The sequence below is a fragment of the Dendropsophus ebraccatus genome, chromosome 4, assembly GCF_027789765.1.
Source record: "Dendropsophus ebraccatus isolate aDenEbr1 chromosome 4, aDenEbr1.pat, whole genome shotgun sequence".
NCBI classification, from domain to species: Eukaryota; Metazoa; Chordata; class Amphibia; order Anura; family Hylidae; genus Dendropsophus; species Dendropsophus ebraccatus.
The window spans coordinates 97,087,853-97,106,813 of NC_091457.1; the positions used below are offsets into that span (position 1 = coordinate 97,087,853).

Consider the following 18,961-nt stretch of genomic DNA (forward strand, 5'->3'; position numbering starts at 1 on the left):
GTGATACCAGTGATGTAATAGAATGGTGTATAGAGCTGATTCAGTATAATAGAATGGTATACATAGGTGATACCAGTGATGTGATAGAATGGTTTATAGAGCTCCTGATATCAGTGATTTAATAGAATGGTGTATAAATACTGATACCAGTGATGAAATAGAATCGTGTATACAGCTGATATCAGTGAGGGCTGGGCAATACTTCCCATTTGTAGGTATGTACAAAAAAAAAGTTCATAACACAGTACTGTTTACTGTACGATTGCTGTCTCAACACATGATAAAATACATGACTGTATTGACATTATGCATGTAAAATGTATGCTGTACATGTTCCTGCTTCAATGAGACACTTAATTCTGCATTTTCTATACTTTGTTCTTCGACCAGACCACCCCCATAAGAGACAGTTTTTTGTGCAAAATTGGGTGGTTGTCTCATAGAGGTTTCATATCTGTATTATCATCTGTATTATAGTAGTTATATTGCTGTACATAGGTGCAGTATTATAGTGGTTTTATACTTGTGCATATAGGGCAGTATTATAGTAGTCATATTCTTGTACATAGGGGGCAGTATTGGACTTTGTTCCCCCAAGATCTTTTTTTTTAGGTGAAAAAGGCAGATTTTTTTTTATAATGACGGTCGTTATCAATGATTATGATCATTAATGTCAGCCATAATTATAAAAAAAATCAGTTTTTCACAAAAAAAAATATTTTGGGAGCATAGCCTTCTAGCAGTTACATACTGTACATATCACCAGTATTATTGTTTAGTACATAGAAGCCGCATTATAGTAGTTATATTCTTGTACATAGAGAACAGTATTATAAGTATTATATATGACCAGCATCTCCACTGTACCATGTAAATGACCACATGATATAAAAATGACCACATTTATTGTATCGTTCAGGTTTCTTTAAATTGTGTCAGCACATTTGTGAAGTTTTTGTGTTTCCTGTACAGGGTTAGAGAAACCAGTTGGTATTAGTATTTTTTTTTTTATGAACTTGTCTTGTTACAGAGGTGACTGTTTACCATTCACTTAGAAGGTTTAATGTAAAGGGGAGATTTCTTAACACTTACATCTATTCATTTTTACAAATATATCATTCCCCCTCCCATAAAGACTTATAGGACATGTGGGTATTAAGTGCTCAGAAACAGATCCATTTGCGCAGTTCATGTTGTGCCGCTATAGACTGTTTATAGACAAATTGATTCAGTGGCTGCTTTGCCCATAGAATACTGTACCAGACTGCTCCTCCTGGTGCATTTAAGGTGGCAGGTTGTAGAATTTGTCTGGTGGCAGTGACACCCATCATCCTACTTGTAAAAAGCTAATTTAACAAATTCCTTCTTTTTTGTGAAGGTTTTCTGCTTCATATCCTATAAGATCTCCTTCTTGGCAATGACAGTGCGGTGCAGAACAGGTATGGTGTCACCATTGTTTAGCTTATAGTCTTCACTGCCAGTATTGGTGGATGGGGAAGGGAGTGAAGCTTCTGAAGATTCTGTTAAACAAAAATTACATTCTGTTAATTCAAGTGGAGTTACGCATGGTATAAGACCACTAACCCTGGGATTAGGTTATCATTAGATAGCCTTTGCCTATATGAGAAGATAAATGTAAACAGAATAATACATATAGGTGACACTGATTAAGTTTGTGATTTAACTCATTACAGTGTTACTTTCCATCATTTTTTTGAATAGTTTTTTTTTAAAGAGTAAAATTTCAGATGATTTGGGTAGAAATTTTTCATCTTTCTCCACCTGGAAAAGCTGGATCCAGTCAGAAATCACAAGATCTCTTGCTAAAAGGTGCTTTATTGTTCACTGATATAAAAATGCAAGGCAATAAAATAACACGTTTTGTACCAATCACATTATAGGTTAGGCATAAATAGTATACACACCCCATTCTAAATAGCTAAAGGGTGCCACCCCACCCAAACCAGGTGGTCAAAAGGGGGTGAGGTTCTAGTGTAATAGATGCATATCCGTATAAACCTAAAATTAATGAATGCTACTTAAAGTTACTGTATTATTAAAAGCATCCTATATAAAAGGCATTTACAGCATATATAATAAAGTTTTAATTAATGTCCAGCAGATTTCCTTTTTATACTACTGCCTATCACTGGCCATTATCATTGTGAAGCCTCACCAAGTGTAATGACTACATGCCACTGCTGCTGCCACTGAAGGTCTTTATAGGCCCAGATACTAAAAGAAACATATAGAAATAAATAGGCTAATGTTTATGTGTGAGACTATGGAAGCCTAGAGGGTCTGCAATAAAAATGGCATTTATTTTCTATAGTATATAGAATTATATAGAATATGATCTATAGTAGAGCATTGCAAAACTTATCACGGACCTGTCAGAAGCTTTTTGCTGACTAGAGTTTGGCCCCTTAATCTAAACAGTAGGCATGTATATGCAGGTACAGGGGTATCAGAGTCCTTTTACACAGGATGGTTATCGGCAGGTAGGAACAACATAAAGTTAAGGGGCCATATGAACGATCCAGCAATCATTTGCAAACTTGAGTCTTGTAAAGTAAGATCAACGATCGTTTGCGGCATTGCATCAGGGCGTGGAAAAGAACCCATTGCTTTTACATAAAAATTCTAAAACCACCTGCCATTCTGCACAAATAGTCTTAAACAGAGCCTGCCAGACCCCATTAAAGGAGAAGTCCGGCAAAATTTTTTATTAAAGTATTGTATTGTCCCCCAAAAGTTATACAAATTACCAATATACACTTTTTACAGGAAATGCTTATAAAGTGCTTTTTTCCCTGCACTTACTACTGCATCAAGGCTTCACTTCTGGGATAACATGGTGATGTCACGACCAAACTCCCAGAGCTGTGCGGGCTGTGGTTGCTGGAGAGGATGATAGCAGAGGGATGCTTAGTGTCCCCTCCAGTGTCCTGTGTCTCTCAGTGTCCCCCTGCCATCATCCTGTCCAACAGCCACAGCCTGCACAGCTCTGGGAGTCTGGTCGTGACATCATCATTTTATCCAGGAAGTGATGCAGGGAAAAAAGCACTTTGGGGGAGATTAATCAAACTGGTGTAAAGTAGAATTGCCTTAGTTGCCCCTAGTAACCAATCAGATTCCACCTTTCATTTTTCAAAGAATCTGTGAGGAATGAAAAGTGGAATCTGAGTGCTAGGGGCAACTGAGCCAATTATAATAGTTTTGGGGGGCAATACAATACTTCAATCAAAATTTTCGCTTGACTTCTCCTTTAACTTCCACCGCTTCCCGACTCATGACGTACAGTTACAGCAAGAGTCAGTCAGGTGAGGGAGTATGACAAGGTGAGGGAGCCAGGCCTGCATCCTACCCGGCAGGTGCCAACTGTAATCTGCAGATTGCTACTGGTGGTAATGACCGACATGGGAGATCACTCCAGTGTGTGTCATTGAACTGTTTAGATGTTGCTATCAATAGTGATCACAGCATCTAAACAGTTTTAACCTGTGCGATTGGTGGGCAGGTGGGCCAATTGATAAGAATGAAAGTTGCTACACCATCCAATCACCCAATGGAGAACATATTACAATTTACAGTCATGGGTAAAAAGTTTTATATAAAATACTACCAGACTTGCTAGACAGAGTACGTTATTTACCTAATACAATGCAAGTGCTAACTTCAATCTAAAGGGAGAACAACCCAGAAGCTCCGAAATCAAACAAACATAGAAGTAACATATACAATAGGTTTCTATTGCAGAGTGTCTCCAGGTATTGCTTCAAAGCACACAGAGAAAAGTCAGACCCGTTTGTAATAACACCTATTGATACATTCCAATTCAGGCTTGAAATAGACTTGAGGCACTACAGAGTAGGGATGCACGATGCACCGAAATATCGATACTACTATCGATATTTCGGGCTAAAAAACGGTTCGGTACCAGGATTTCCTGGTATCGATACTTTATGTTAAAGCTGCACTATTAGGCAACTTAACATAAAGTATAAAGCAGAGAACACGGCCGGCGGCTATCTGAGCGCCGGCCATGTTCTCTGTGTGTCTCTCACTGCCCCTGCAGTCTCCTCCTCTGCGCTCTCCTTTCGCTCCCGGCGGCGCCAATTTTAAATAGCCGACACTTTGCGATCGCTAGTGCCAGCTATGTAACTGTGTAGATGCTGCTGTCACACTGACAGCGGCACCTGACCCCTCCTAAGCCCGCTCCATATGGAGCAGGGGTTGGCTACTGTGTGTAGCAGACCCCCCGCTGAAATAATTTATGCAGAGGAGCCGGAGCTGCACAGAGGTCTCCGCGGCTGGAGAGGGAGAGAGGAGGAAGGAGGAGAAGGCTGGAGAGGGAGAGCGGGAGGTCAGGGAGAGAGGAGGAAGGAGGAGAAGGCTGGAGAGGGAGAGCGGGAGGTCAGGGAGAGAGGAGGAAGGAGAAGAAGGCTGGAGAGGGAGAGCGGGAGGTCAGGGAGAGAGCAGGAAGGAGAAGAAGGCTGGAGAGGGAGAGTGGGAGGTCAGGGAGAGAGGAGGAAGGAGAAGAAGGCTGGAGAGGGAGAGCGGGAGGTCAGGGAGAGAGGAGGAAGGAGAGGGAGAGCGGGAGGTCAGGGAGAGAGGAGGAAGAAGAAGAAGGCTGGAGGGGGAGAGCGGGAGGTCAGGGAGATAGGAGGAAGGAGGAGAAGGCTGGAGAGGGAGAGCGGGAGGTCAGGGAGAGAGGAGGAAGGAGAAGAAGGCTTGAGAGGGAGAGCGGGAGGTCAGGGAGAGAGGAGGAAGGAGAAGAAGGCTGGAGTGGGAGGTCAGGGAGAGAGGAGGAAGGAGAAGAAGGCTGGAGAGGGAGAGCGGGAGGTCAGGGAGAGAGGAGGAAGGAGGAGAAGGCTGGAGAGGGAGGTCAGGGAGAGAGGAGGAAGAAGAAGGCTGGCGAGGGAGAGCGGGAGGTCAGGGAGAGAGGAGGAAGGAGAAGAAGGCGGGAGAGGGAGAGCGGGAGGTCAGGGAGAGAGGAGGAAGGAGAAGAAGGCTGGAGAGGGAGAGAGGAGGAAGAAGAAGGCTGGAGAGGGAGAGCGGGAGGTCAGGGAGAGAGGAGGAAGGAGAAGAAGGCTGGAGAGGGAGAGCGGGAGGTCAGGGAGAGAGGAGGAAGGAGGAGAAGGCTGGAGAGGGAGAGCGGGAGGTCAGGGAGAGAGGAGGAAGGAGAAGAAGGCTGGAGAGGGAGAGCGGGAGGTCAGGGAGAGAGGAGGAAGGAGAAGAAGGCTGGAGAGGGAGAGCGGGAGGTCAGGGAGAGAGGAGGAAGGAGAAGAAGGCTGGAGAGGGAGAGCGGGAGGTCAGGGAGAGAGGAGGAAGGAGGAGAAGGCTGGAGAGGGAGAGCGGGAGGTCAGGGAGAGAGGAGGAAGAAGAAGGCTGGAGAGGGAGAGCGGGAGGTCAGGGAGAGAGGAGGAAGGAAGAGAAGGCTGGAGAGTGAGAGCGGGAGGTCCAAGAGAGAGGAGGAAGGAGGAGAAGGCTGGAGAGGGAGAGCGGGAGGTCCGAGAGAGAGGACACATGTGAGGATCCAGCCGGCTGTGAGGTGCCGACATCAGCATAAGTATGTGTATAGCAGAGCCGAGTGAGCAGTGTATAGCAGAGCCAAGTGAGTAGTGTATAGCAGAGCCGGCTAAGTAGTGTATAGCGGAGCCGAGTGAGCAGTGTATAGCGGAGCCGAGTTAGCAGTGTATAGCGGAGCTGTCTGAGTGATCGCTGTACTCTGTACACAATTATGTAAAAAACGCAAACCTTTACTTTTAACGTAATAAAATTAAAAAAAGCTCCATAAATTGGTATCTCTGTAATAGTGCAGGCCTGAAGAGTATAGAAAACATTTCAGGTTTATTATATTCGCTGTCTAGGGAGTATTATATTTCTATTGTTGTGTTTTTTTTTAATATTTTAGTAAGTATCGAACTGGTATTGAGTACCGAAATAAAAATGTTAGTATCGGTATCGAACTCAAAATTCTGGTATCGTGACATCACTACTACAGAGAAGAAGTTTACTGGTTACAAACTAACCCCTTAGTGACCAGCCTTTATTAGACCCTAATGACCAGGCAATTTGTGTTAGTTTTTCATCATAGCCAAGAGCCATAACCTTATTTTTTGTTGAATGAGGGCATATGAGGGCTTGTTTTACTAGACAAATTTTAATTTAAAAAAAAAAAAAAACATCTAAATTTCATTCTATGTGGAAATTAATTGATTTTAGACACAGATTTTGGCATCCCATTGACTTTGCTAGGAATGGACATCAGGAATGGACATGTCAGTTTTTGATCAGTATGATGTGGAATCTGCATGGAATCCAAAAGGAAAGTAATAAAGAAGCTATTCTTACCTCACCACGCTCCCCCAGTGTCCTTGGGCCCCCCTCTCAACAATCCCATCACCACTTCTGACACAGAAAGCATTAGGAAGCTGCCATAAAATCACATGCTGCTGTTTGTTGTCTTAGGGCCCTATTACTCTGAGTCTGCCAAAACAGGCCTATTGGGGCAAATATCACTCTGTGTAATAAAGACAACAATTTTCACAGGAGCTTATCATTGGCCAATCATTGTTTTTTAACATTTAAAAAGAGTCACTGATTGCGCATTGCTACGTGTAACAGTGATGTGCTGCTGTCGGCTGAGGAAAGTGTGAAGAAAATAAAGATTATACTTACCTGTCCAGGCTCCCTTATTGTCTTTCTGCCATCCGGCCAGTGATTGGCTGAGCGGCCTGTCACTTCAGTGCCGGTTTCAAAGTGGAAAAGTCCAGGGAAGCCTGGACAGGTAAGTATGACTTTATTATTTTCTATATTAGGGTATATGCAAGCAGAGTAATTGTTTCAGAAAACTCCCCAGCGCTCCCACTTGAAATTCCACTGTCACATAGACTCCATTATATTCTAGAACGGATTCCGTCATCCGCCCAAAGGAATAAGATGTCAATTCTTTGGGCGGACAGCGGAATACGATCGACCATACAATGGAGTCTTTGGAGCTGGCGAAGAGGGAAGCAGGAGCACGCAGGAATGTGTAGCGGATTCCGCACAGAGTTTTCTGTGAGAATTAGGCTGGGTTCACACTACGTTTTGCAATCCGTTTTTTCCAAAAAACGTAGTGTAAACCCAGCCTTACTCTGTGTGCATATTACTTGAGGTAAATATGGCCTTAATTTCAATGTAATAATGCTTTTCATTGAAGTCAATGAGAAATGAGAATCCGTGCACACATATACAATAATGGCCAGAATTGATTATGACCGTCCAAATAATAAATATGCTAATTATTTGCCACCTGCTTTTACAAAATACAGCTTTTTTTCACCTGTTGACACATATTATCACTCAAAATTACGGTCTTATTTAGCTTTTATGTGTGAACATATACATATCTTTTCATCTTCCTAAGAGAATGAGAATCATCAAAAGGGGGGCTCACCTGAGGATAGGACCTGGGGGACAGAGTGCAGTGTGTGAGCAGGGAGGAGCTCAAGGCTGAGACTGGAGGGAGCTGCATGCAGGTAATGTCCACCATCTCCTGCTGACCCTGTAATAGAGATTCTGTGTCAGTCATTATATCCGCTTGATAGTTTTGGCACCAGTTCATCAATAGTTGATCAGCATGAAGCTTTATTCACAGAAGACTGCACTGACCCTTTTACATACTAAATATATATATATATATATAGCAAAGTATCTGGCAAATGTGGTTCTGGTTGTCTGGACCTCAGTGTCTCCTACAATCATTACAATATAGTCATGTGTAATCAGACGGTGATACTTTACCTCCCAGTAACATCTCCTGCAGCAGGCTGTCTATCCGTGCCATTCCAAAGAGCTTGGCAAATTGCACCTGCTCGATCATCTGCCAGGTTATGCTTTGCAGAGGGGGGAGGAGGAGGAGGATGTCGCTGAAGCGCCCCCTGGAGTCATACTGACGGTCATTGATGTAATCTTCTAAGTTTACCTGCACCTGGAACCGCATAGTCTTCACTTTACTGGAGTCACTGAGCCCCTTACAATCTGAGAAGACACAAGGCAGCATTTAGAGCCTGTACCATATCCAGCAATATTTGTCCCCTGAAATACTGAATAAAGGGACGAGGCTAAACAATCACTATAACCAAGCTCTTGGAATCCCTTCTGGCAGGTCACTTGACCGTTGGACTAGTTGGGTTCCTCTACCTTGCATAATAGTTACCTGGATCAAAAAATATAATGGCTTTCAGACAGGCATACTCATTGTCATCAATTTGGATTTCCCGTAGTGGCTTCACCAGCTCATCCAGGATCCTTACAGCAACGCGGGCAATTTCCAACTCGGGACACTGCATATCAATAATGAAGTCATTACCTGTAGAGAGGAAGATAAAGACCAATCAGATCCAGATATCTAGTGATAGTGGTCACATGATACAAGGATGGTGACATCACACTCGATTGTAAATTAGCAACCAAGAGAGTAACAAAAACGGGGGATTTGGAGAGGTGAGTACCTAATGGTAATGGAGGTCTTGGTTAGGGTGTAAACCCAACCATAGATAGACTCAATCCTGACATTATTTCTTTCTTTACCAGCCCTAAAAGTAGTTTGCTATAGGCCCAAAACAGAAAAAAAAATCTATTGCCCTTTAAATGTAGTATTAATCCCAAATTACTGCACAAATTCAAATTTTGTTTTACAAATATGTGGGTATTGTGGCTCACCTGTCCTCACACATTTTGGACAATTATTATTTGTTTTTCTCTCATAGAAAATTCCCTAAAGTTGTGGCTTTAGAGTGACTGAAAGTGGCATTTGTTAGATGTTTGTAAGAGACCTCAGACCATTATATATAGATAGTGGGGCTGTTGATGTATCCTCAAGTGCAGCTAAGATATATCTGATCGGAGAGTCTTGAAGAAAAAAGTTGATAAAATTACACTTTTATTCTTACCCAGAAGCAGGAAATCCTTGTAAGGGAGGGAGCGCTTGGCCACACCGAGCAAGAGATGAGCACCAGCGTGTGCCCGTAGCAATGCCACCTGGCAATAGAGAGTGGAAGTGGGGGTAGGTGAAGGCACAGGATTCCCAAAATAATAAAAAAGTACCAAGAGAACCTTGGTGTTAAGAGATTCCTTTTTTAGGTTTCAGTAAATGTGCAGTAAAAGTTATAAATTTAGCAGCAAGGTGGGCATGTGCTGCTCACAATGCATGTGTGTTCCATGTATTGCATCTGTTATGCAGGATATTTAGTAACACACAGTTTTCTGTGGGGACAGTGTTACCTGATCATCCAAAGGAAGCTCGCAGAATGCCGGGATGTACTTTGCCCACTCAACCAGCAGGAGGAGCTGTTGTTTCATGGACTCGCATACATCACTAATTGTAGCAATTTTCTTCAATGATATATCACCCACAGATGTTGGACTGAGGCAGGAAAACTGGAAATGGAATAGGAGGGTGACAAATTAAGGCAACAAATTCAGTATATTAACTGATCCCCTTAAAATCTTAGTGATGGGAAGGAGTGGGACTAAATCAGCATTGCTAGAATATACATATTATATACATTGACGGTAACCTGCCACCCCACTGCTGTGACCACAAGGTGGCGCTGTGCACAGTCTGTATCAGTGAGTACTATTGCTCTGGGACATATTTCTTCCTTTGCTGTCACTTTACAATCGCCTTTTTTAAATTTGGCAGCAGATAAGACAAGACAGCTATATGCAGAGCTACGTCCTGACACCACTGAGATATATTACTGGCACCAAACCAGCAGTCCTCAACATGGCAGAAAGCACTATCAACCCCAATATCACTTCCAGAGTCTCCATATGGATTAAATGAGTTCAGACCTTCAGACTGATATAACAGTAAATATTCACTCTCTGTGTTTAGTCTGTGAAAAATAAAAATTAAGCCATGAATATATTATTAAAAAAAATACAGGCGCCATGGGCAGGGCCTAGTAATCTTATTAGATTGCAGCTCCAAAGCACAGTATTATATTTGTGGTAACATCCAATTATTTATAGTTCCTATGGTCAGAGTTTCAAGGTTCTGTCTACCAGGAATTAACCAGATTCCCCATCTCTTATTCCAGCACCAATCACAATCGGGACACTGTGTCCAATGTTCTAAAGTCTGCACCTCCAGCCGAATGTCCTGTAATGACCTTGTAATGTGGCACTATTACTCCTTCACTTCTAAGGCCCCCTTCACATGACTGAAGAATTTGTCAAGATTTCTTATAAGGAAATCGGGAGGGATTTTCAGACTCATAGGGTTACATTAGCCACGGACACTCTTTTTCCTGAAGGGTGTCCATTCTGGAAAATAGGTCAGGATTTTATAGATCCTGTCCTATTTTCTGCACACCAGGAAAGTGTCTGGAATTCAGGATTGGTTGCAGCTTAAGGGAGGGCCACACTCACACTGCTACCAGCCGCCAATCAGCCAGGGATCTCTGAGCAGAGAAGAGATCACCAGACAAGAGCTTTGTGGGAGTATTGTGTTTGTTTGTTTGTTATAAGTATTGTGTTTGTTTGTGGCTATGAGTATTGTGTTTGTTTTAGAAGTGGGAGGCTGCACAGAGGAGGCCTATACTATATGCAGGGGAGGCTGAACAGAGGAGGCCTATACGTTATGAGGGGGAGGCTGCAAAGAGGAGGCCTATACTATATGCAGGGGAGGCTGAACAGAGGAGCCCTATACGTTATGAGGGGGAGGCTGCAAAGAGGAGGCCTATACTATATGAGGGGGAGCCTGCGCAGAGGAGGCCTATGCTATATGAAGGGGAGGCTGCAAAGAGGAGGCCTATACTATATGAGGGGGAGGCTGCGCAGAGGAGGCCTATATTGTATGAGGACCTATATTAGGGGTCTTGGGGGGGGGGGGAGGACTGGCTGTTATTAAGGGTCTTGGCAGAGGCAGGAGGGATTATTATGCATAACACTGGAATGTATGCATATGGTATACTTATCTACTGGTATGTGTGTGGTGGTCAATGCTGGATTACTGTCAGGAAGTTGTGATGGTTTCCTGAAGCCTTTTGGGGCCTCCTGATCAGGATTTCCGGACAGTAAAAACTGACATGGACGTGTGAAGGGGGCCTAAGTACATGAGGGTTTGTTTTATAGTTGTATCCAGTCTATACTATCCTCTGGACTGCAGCCTGATAGCTTATTACAATGTATCAGTGCCAGTTACATCTATCAGAAGCAAAGATTTGCTGCTGATTTGTATCCACAGGGAACTGACTATACAAAACCTAAACTCTTCCCTTATTCAGTGTCAGCAGCATTAGTGCAGATCTCTCCTTCTCATGGATATTCCTTGTATTTCAGCTACAGTATAAGGAGCCCCACCTGCTGTGTCATGGCTTCTGCCTGGGTCAGTATGCTGATGGATAGTGAGCCATTGTCCTCGAAGCTGCTTCTCCTCATGCTGATCCGGTCTCTCTCATTCTGTACAGCTGAAACAACAGCAAGCATGGTAAGGGATGTCCTGTGTCCCTCCAGAGAGCCTGCACCCTAACAATATTAATATGGTGAGAGCAGGAAGTGTATAATACGTTTTGTAGTCTTCAAATAGACTTCAGTTTCTTAAAGTTTTTACAATCTCAGCAATTAGTAAATGTAAACATTCTAGTTTACCTCTGAGGAGGCGGGGCCCTGGTGTGATCATGTGACCAGGAGGCTACCATATTTCCCAGGAGTGGGTTGCAGTCTGGCCCATAGTACCGACTTACTATGGCGTTGTTCTACTCTCTCCCTCCACTGACCAGTACAGATAATCTCCCCTGAATACAGCTGATACCTAGTACTATCTCCATGCATGTCTATAAGCCTGTATATGTAAAGAGAGAGAAAAATAGCACTGCACAAAGATCCATTCTCAGATCAGTACTGGCTATTTCATGGGATTGCCCGGGAAACAGAAATGGTCTTACCTGTACTGTCCCGAGCAATGTGCACCAAAATGTGTGCCAAAAAATGGTAAACTGTGTTTCTGTCTTCAGTTCTAATGCACAATGCCACAACCCTGTTTGTGTAAGTCACGCTTGTCAGAAAAATTTTTTGTAACTGGAGAAAACTTTATTCATATGCTGGGAATGAAACTCATGGTTTTCATAGTCCTAGCCTTGGTTTATCCCTTGTCATTACATTGACTTATAGGGCCACTTAATATAGTGGTTTTGGTGGTTTCCTAACAGGAGCTGCCCCTTGGCTGGGTCCTTCCCCGAGGGATATATGGCTAGTCCTGTGTTTTGAGACTCTTCAATGAGGCTCCACGGGCTCCTATTTTGCATATTCATGTTTCCCAGGGGGCAATGCACCTAGGACTTCACTGCATTGAGCGCTTTCACTAGCAGCCGGCAGTGTTGTCATTTGGCTGGTCTCCCTGAGTTCAGCAATCTGTTTCTCTTATAGTCCACTATTAAAAGGGTTATCCCACAAAAAAATATTTGTGGGATAACCCTTTTAATATTGGTTCATTAGAACTGTATCCTAACAATTCCCTACGAGGTGAACAGAGGTGATCATGCAGCACAAATCTCTATGCTGTCCTGACAGATAGCTACATCCCCTGGCAAATATTATGGAATCCGCGCTCACAGACAATAGTTACCCAGTTTTCTTTATTTTGTTTTTTTTTACTTCATAGCAAATACACAAAGCACAACCATGGCACAGCACAATGTTTATTTAACCCCTTACTGCCCCATGACATACCATTACATTATGAGGACTAGGGACACAGTGGTCCAGATTTATCGATCTGCTCAAAAACTTGTTTGGCCCATAGCAACCAATCATAACTCAGCTTTCAATTTACCAGCGCTCGTTAAGATATGAAAACTGTGATTGGTTGCTTTGGGCAAAAGCAGACAGTTCTGGTTTTAGGCTACGTTCACACAACATTCTTTTTATGAAAAGAACGTCCGTTATCAATTACATTATTAAACATTATTAAAAAATTACATTATTAAAGAACGTCCGTTATCAATTACAATGTATTAAACAACGGCTGTTGTTTTTTTACAGCCGTCAAAGTAATGATCATGTCAATTATTTCCGGCCGTTGTCCATAGACTTTAGTGTGATTTTCATTTAAAATAATGGCCATTGTTTGATCCTCAAAAGAACATCTGTTGTTTTAAGTGCCAAATAACTGTCATTGTTTATACGTTGTGTGAATATAACCTTAGTCTGATGGATAAATGTGGGGACACTGTGTGTATTAATTCATGTCAGGGGGAACACTGTGTATTATAATGTAATACAAGGGGCATGGTGTATATTATTTCAGGGGCACTAGGAGTAGTGCTATTTTTAGGTGGCATAGTATGTGGCACTCCCTATGCATTTGTTTTATTTAAGGGGCATAGTATGATGTGTCCTTTATTCTAAAGTTACAGTATGTGGCAGTATCAATTTCACGGGGCATAATGTATGGAGCTGTTATTAGGGGACACAGTGTGTGGCAGTGTTATACTCTAGAAAAAGCTTGTGGAGCTGTTTTTTTTTTTTTGCACAAAATAAATGAAAACTACTCTGCAACATCAACAACCCACAAAATAATTCTGATATGTCATCTATGCCACACAGTGGTAAGCCATAAAAATATATGGAATTTTTTTGTTCAGCCTGTCTCCCACAAATGGAATGAATTTGATCAAGAACTTAATGTACTCCTAAACACTAGTGTTTGTTACACACAAAAAAAAAGAAAGAAACAAGCTCTTCCTGCACAACAAAAGTTGTAAAACATAAAAAAAACTATATTAATTTGGTATTACTCCAACTGAACCAACCTGCTGAGTAAAGCCAACATGTTATTTATCCAACACATTAATCAGTACAAAATGTGTGATATGACACACAACAAAATGGTGGAAATGACATTTTTCCCCTGAGAAAGAGCTAATAAAAGATGACTTATAAGTGCCTCAAATGTGGTGACATTGTAATTTAAAGCTTTTTTTTGTGCAAATAAAACGAGCCCTCCTCTGACTACATCAATGGAAAAATAAAGTAACAGCTTTCATAGTGCTGAGAAAAAAAATCCCCATATCCTGAAAATCGAAAATAGGTTTTACCCTTGAGGGTTTTACAGTCCAACATTCTGGCTTCATGAAACATGCTTTGTACATTGTTTTGTGGATATCATATGTTTCAACAGATCATACCCAATATTGGGGCAGAAATGAGGGTGGACTTACACATGGTGTAACCCTACACCACAAACAAGTCCACTGCAAAATCCTTGTGTTTTAGGGGTCCTATTACATGGTCAGACTCCACTGTGTAAAAGATCGCCGATCTCATAGATCATAGACACAGCTTAAGTTTTGGGTGGGTGGGGCCACAGGAATGATCACTGTATTGTTCCTTTGCTGCAGTCAGATGTCAATTACACATTCCCTATTATATGGGGAGATTGAGGAGAGTGTGGCCAATGGTCAGTGTTTTTTCATTGGGTCAAAGCAACCCATTCAAGAGATTATCAAATGTTTGCTTGTTTGTCGCCTGATCTTTGTCCCTATTACATAGGGTGATATTGGCCTTACATTAAATCTTTATATTGCAGGGTACATGCACTTGTCTGTTACACATAATTATGTCACATGTGAATCCTCCCTTATAGAATCCCCACCCTTAGAGGACGGTCGCTTAGCTTTTTCATTGCAAATAAATAAATCACAGATCTGAAACAAAACATAGCTGAACGGCTTCTCGGACATACATTTTGTAATTAATGATGTATGCTTTTCCAGATCAAGTAGAGAAAAAAAAGATGATGGGATCATCAACAACAAAAATCCCACTCAGTACTTTGTTTTTCCTCCTCTGGCTTTTATGACTTCCTGAATCCTTAGAGGCCTGGACTTCCCTAATGATAAACAATATTCTAGCTGATTCCAACTTTCTGTAAGCACAGTGACAGCTCAGCTCTGCAGGATGGAGTCTTGTCATCGACCAGTTTGTTCTATTTTCCACTATAAATTTTTAGTTGGATTGAGATGTGGACTGTTTGCTGGCCACATCTTGGAGTTAATTTCCTTTCCTGAAGAAAAGCTCTAACGCTCTTCGCTCTGTGGCAAGATTCATTATCATCCTGAAAAGATGATTCATCGACAAACCTATTTTCTATTATTGAGAAAAGTGGCCAAATTGTCTAAGTTCACCTGTGCAGTGACTGTTGTGGTAATGATCGTCATCTCTCCTTGTTCTTTACCTGACATGTAATCCCATATCATCAATTACAGAAAACGTGATTGTTTTCTTCAGGTGTCATCTTTATATGTTTTAACAAAAGTTCCAGCATCATGCCCTTGGCCAAGTGACAGTTCACCATTGAACATCACTGTAATCCAGTCCTCAATGCTTGATGATCACTTCTCTGTTAGGGTGCGTTAACACTACGGAATCTGCGTGGAGAACTTCCAGTGGATTCTACCGCTCACCACACGGATTCCATAGTATGAACGCACCCTAAATGACAACACGGGCTACTTTTTAAAAAATCAAGCTCCTGGGAACAAAAAAATACAGAGAGACTTTAGATTAATCCAGCATTCTGTGTTGGATTTTCTGTCTGGAGTGAGTTTTATAATCCATCTCTCTTGTTGGGCAGAGCTTGGTATGGTCTGCAAAGACTTTCCATTTTAGTTATAGGCTAATTTGACATTCAAGTTTTCAGACTTATGTCCGCATTTGTTATAAAAATGCAAATTACAAGGTGATTCCATAAATTTTTTTCCCTTTAATTGACCTAGAAAAACATGTCACTTATGATATAATTACATTTCATTTGTTTGAGGTATGTTTCATGAATCCTGAATGTTCAGCTATTAAATAAATATTTTATGTCATATCTGTGAATTTGCTATAAAAACCACTGACATTGTTCGATAACTGATAGAGCATGGAGACACATGGTACCTTTTGTCGTCTGTGCTTCTATAAAGTAGGGACATGCTGTTTGACTCTGCACCAGAGGATTTCTCAAGCCCCTGAAGTGATGATAGCTGGAATGCCTCCTCCATTCCCTATCATTGCTTGATTGACAGCTAGAAGCTGAGACCTGATTCCAAATCTTACACCAGTGCACAATTTGTATGCACAACACCAGAGAGAGATTTGGAAATGTGGACCAGCTGACTGTTAAAGATAGGAGGGGGACTGAGGAGGCATTCTAGCTAACAGAAATTCAGGGGCTTGGAAAAACCTATTTGACAGAGGGAAATAAAACATGTTTCTTCATTCTGAAGGCACAGACAGATATAAAAGTACTGTGTGTCTCCCTGATCTAACAGTCAGGTGAGGACCTCTAAACTGGAGCAGCAATAACTGAATGATCCCTTGTGATCAGGGGAGGGGGGTTCATTGAGGGGCATCATCACACTATATGTTATTTTTCACTTCTCCTGTGTGAAGCAGGTATGGAGTCTACAGGAGCCCCTCCAGTGACTCTGACTACTAAGGTGCGTCATACTCAAGGGTTGCTGGCCTCTTAGGTTTTGTGATTCACAATTGTACATTGTACAAACCTTCTTTTTTCATCCCCACTCGGAAACATTTTCGTAGGCGACAGTAGCGACACTGATTCCTCTTGTCTTTATCTACGATGCATTGTCTGCTGAACCTTCAAAGGGGAAAGAAGCTGCCTGTTAGTCATGGGCTGCATCTAATATCACACGACAGCAGCTAAGTAGACTATATTGCATTTCAAGAGTTTAAAGAGGTTGGTCAGGCTTAGAAAAACATGGCCACTTTCTTCCTGAAACAGTATGAAATAGTTTGGCTATTTAGTCACATTGAAGTAAATGGAGTTTATTTGCAAAATCCCATCCAAACTGGAGACAAGAATGATGCTGTTTCTGGTAGAAAGTAGCCATGTTTTTTTTAAGCCTGAATAACCCCTTTAAACTCTTCAAATACAATACAGTCTACTGCAATACAGGAACTCTGCAAACTGTATCCAACATGAAGGGCTTAGGTACAGCAGCTTGGTTTATTTTTCTTTTTATGAGGCTTGTTTCTTTTTCTTGTTCTACAAATATGCCAATAGTTTTGTCTATCCTGAGCTTCTAAAGATGTCATGACATGTTGCTCTCTGTATGTAAATGGTGGTCACCCAAACAGGAAGTAAAGTGGTCACTAGGCAACATAGCAGTACACCCTACAGATGAGTATGTGGTGACCAGGGGTTGCTAGGTGGTGTTATATAGCTGGGCAAGATGGTGGTGTACCCCTGAGGCACTTGTCACGGTGGCCAGAAGTGGTATATGCCCACCCCTGGATATACCAACACACACTTTTTAATATAGGTGTAGATGTAGAGTGAAGGAGGAACAGGAACCAATTTACTGTAGATTCTTAAATGCAATACACAATTTATAGTTCTCTTTTTCCAGTAGAGGTACAATGAATAAAGGAAACTCAATCCCTTGAGCTGGGTACTTGGACTTAAATACAGCTTCTCGCTCAAGGAATATTAGTTTAGATCACAGCTTCTTTTTTTTATTTAGGGTGCCTTTACACACACCAGATCCGCAGCAGATTTGATGCTGTGTTCAGATAATAAGATCTAATCTGCTGCGGATCCGCAGCAGAAAATTCGCTGCAATACAGTGTGTGTGAAGGTACCCTTAATCTTTATTTTCCATTTTTAACTTACACATTACCCACAAAGAAAAAAGAAGCAACATAACAAGCCCTAAATCCAGAGCATTTTCCCAACTGTAAAATTTAGATCACAGCTTCTAGCTGGAGGAATAGTAGTTTATTTACTTGAAAAGTCTTTAGTACTGCAGCTTGCACTTACTTGGATAGACTGGCTTTAGCTAGGGAGGAGTAGACTTGAGGGCTACTTCAGGGACATTGGGGGCTCTACCTAAACCAGTGTTTCTCAACTACAGTCCTCAAGACCCACCAACAGGTCATGTTTTGAGGATTTCACAGGTGTTATAATTGTAGTCAGTGCACCAGTAAGGGCCCTGTTACACGGGATGATTATCGTGCAAAACAATTGTTAAATCGTTCGACTTTAAACGATAATCGTTCTGTGTAATTGCAGGCAACGATCGGAAAATCATTCTTATGTCATTGATTTATGCTGCGTTTACACGTAACGATTATCGTGCGAATTTTCGCGATAACGGTCGAATTCGAACGATAATCGTACATGTAAACACAGCGAACGATCGAACGACGCACGATAAATCGTACATTTTGATCTTTCATCAGGTCATCAAATCGTCGTTCATCGTACGCAAAAAATTCGCAAATCGTTCCGTGTGAACAGTCGTTCGCCGATTTAACCAATGTGTGAGATAGGCTTAAACGATCACAAAACGATCGCAGTGCGAATTTTCGTACGATATATCGTACCATCTAAACGCTGATCGTTATAAAAAAAAAATCGTAAATCCGACATTGCTAATCGTACGATCGGGCCAATAATCGTTACGTGTAAACGCAGCATTAGATCTGAACCTAAAATTATCGTCAATCGTTCGCTGTAATTCCACATTCGTTTGCTCAAGTTCCACATTTTTTCACTAATCGTTCAGTGTAATAGCACATTGTTCATTGTTTTTCTGGGATCAGAAGGAATAAACAATATGGTGAACGATTTCAGGTTAATGCTACGTTTACACAAAGCGATAATTCACCCAATCAATTGTTTAACGATTTTGAAGCAACGATTTGGTTTTTATAACGATCAGCATTTAGATGAATAAATAGTTAGAAAAATTGTTTGAAAATTCGTAAGAAAAATTGTTATTGCGATCATTTTTAAGATCGCTTAAGCCCATCTTTTACATAGGGTAAATCGGTGAAAGACTGTTTACACAAAGCGATCAGCGAATTTTCAGCGAACGACGATTTAAGAACATGTTGAAAGATCAAAATGAACAATTTCTCGCTCATCGTTTGATCGCTCGCTGTGTTTACACAG

At 41.7% G+C, this 18,961-nt stretch overlaps 1 protein-coding gene across 1 annotated transcript in view; it reads right to left on the bottom strand.

Annotated features, from left to right (window-relative positions):
• Positions 1-888: 888 nt before the first annotated feature.
• Positions 889-18,961, bottom strand: part of LOC138788455 (hepatocyte nuclear factor 4-beta-like) — a 29,369-nt gene continuing 11,296 nt past the window's right edge. The window contains exons 3-10 of the mRNA XM_069966327.1: positions 16,548-16,642; positions 11,359-11,465; positions 9,274-9,429; positions 8,943-9,030; positions 8,207-8,359; positions 7,792-8,028; positions 7,445-7,552; positions 889-1,520 (exon numbers count right to left, since the gene is read on the bottom strand). Of these exons, the coding sequence (XP_069822428.1) occupies positions 1,396-1,520; positions 7,445-7,552; positions 7,792-8,028; positions 8,207-8,359; positions 8,943-9,030; positions 9,274-9,429; positions 11,359-11,465; positions 16,548-16,642 (1,069 nt within the window). The 3' untranslated portion in view covers positions 889-1,395. The remainder of the gene's footprint in view (positions 1,521-7,444; positions 7,553-7,791; positions 8,029-8,206; positions 8,360-8,942; positions 9,031-9,273; positions 9,430-11,358; positions 11,466-16,547; positions 16,643-18,961) is intronic.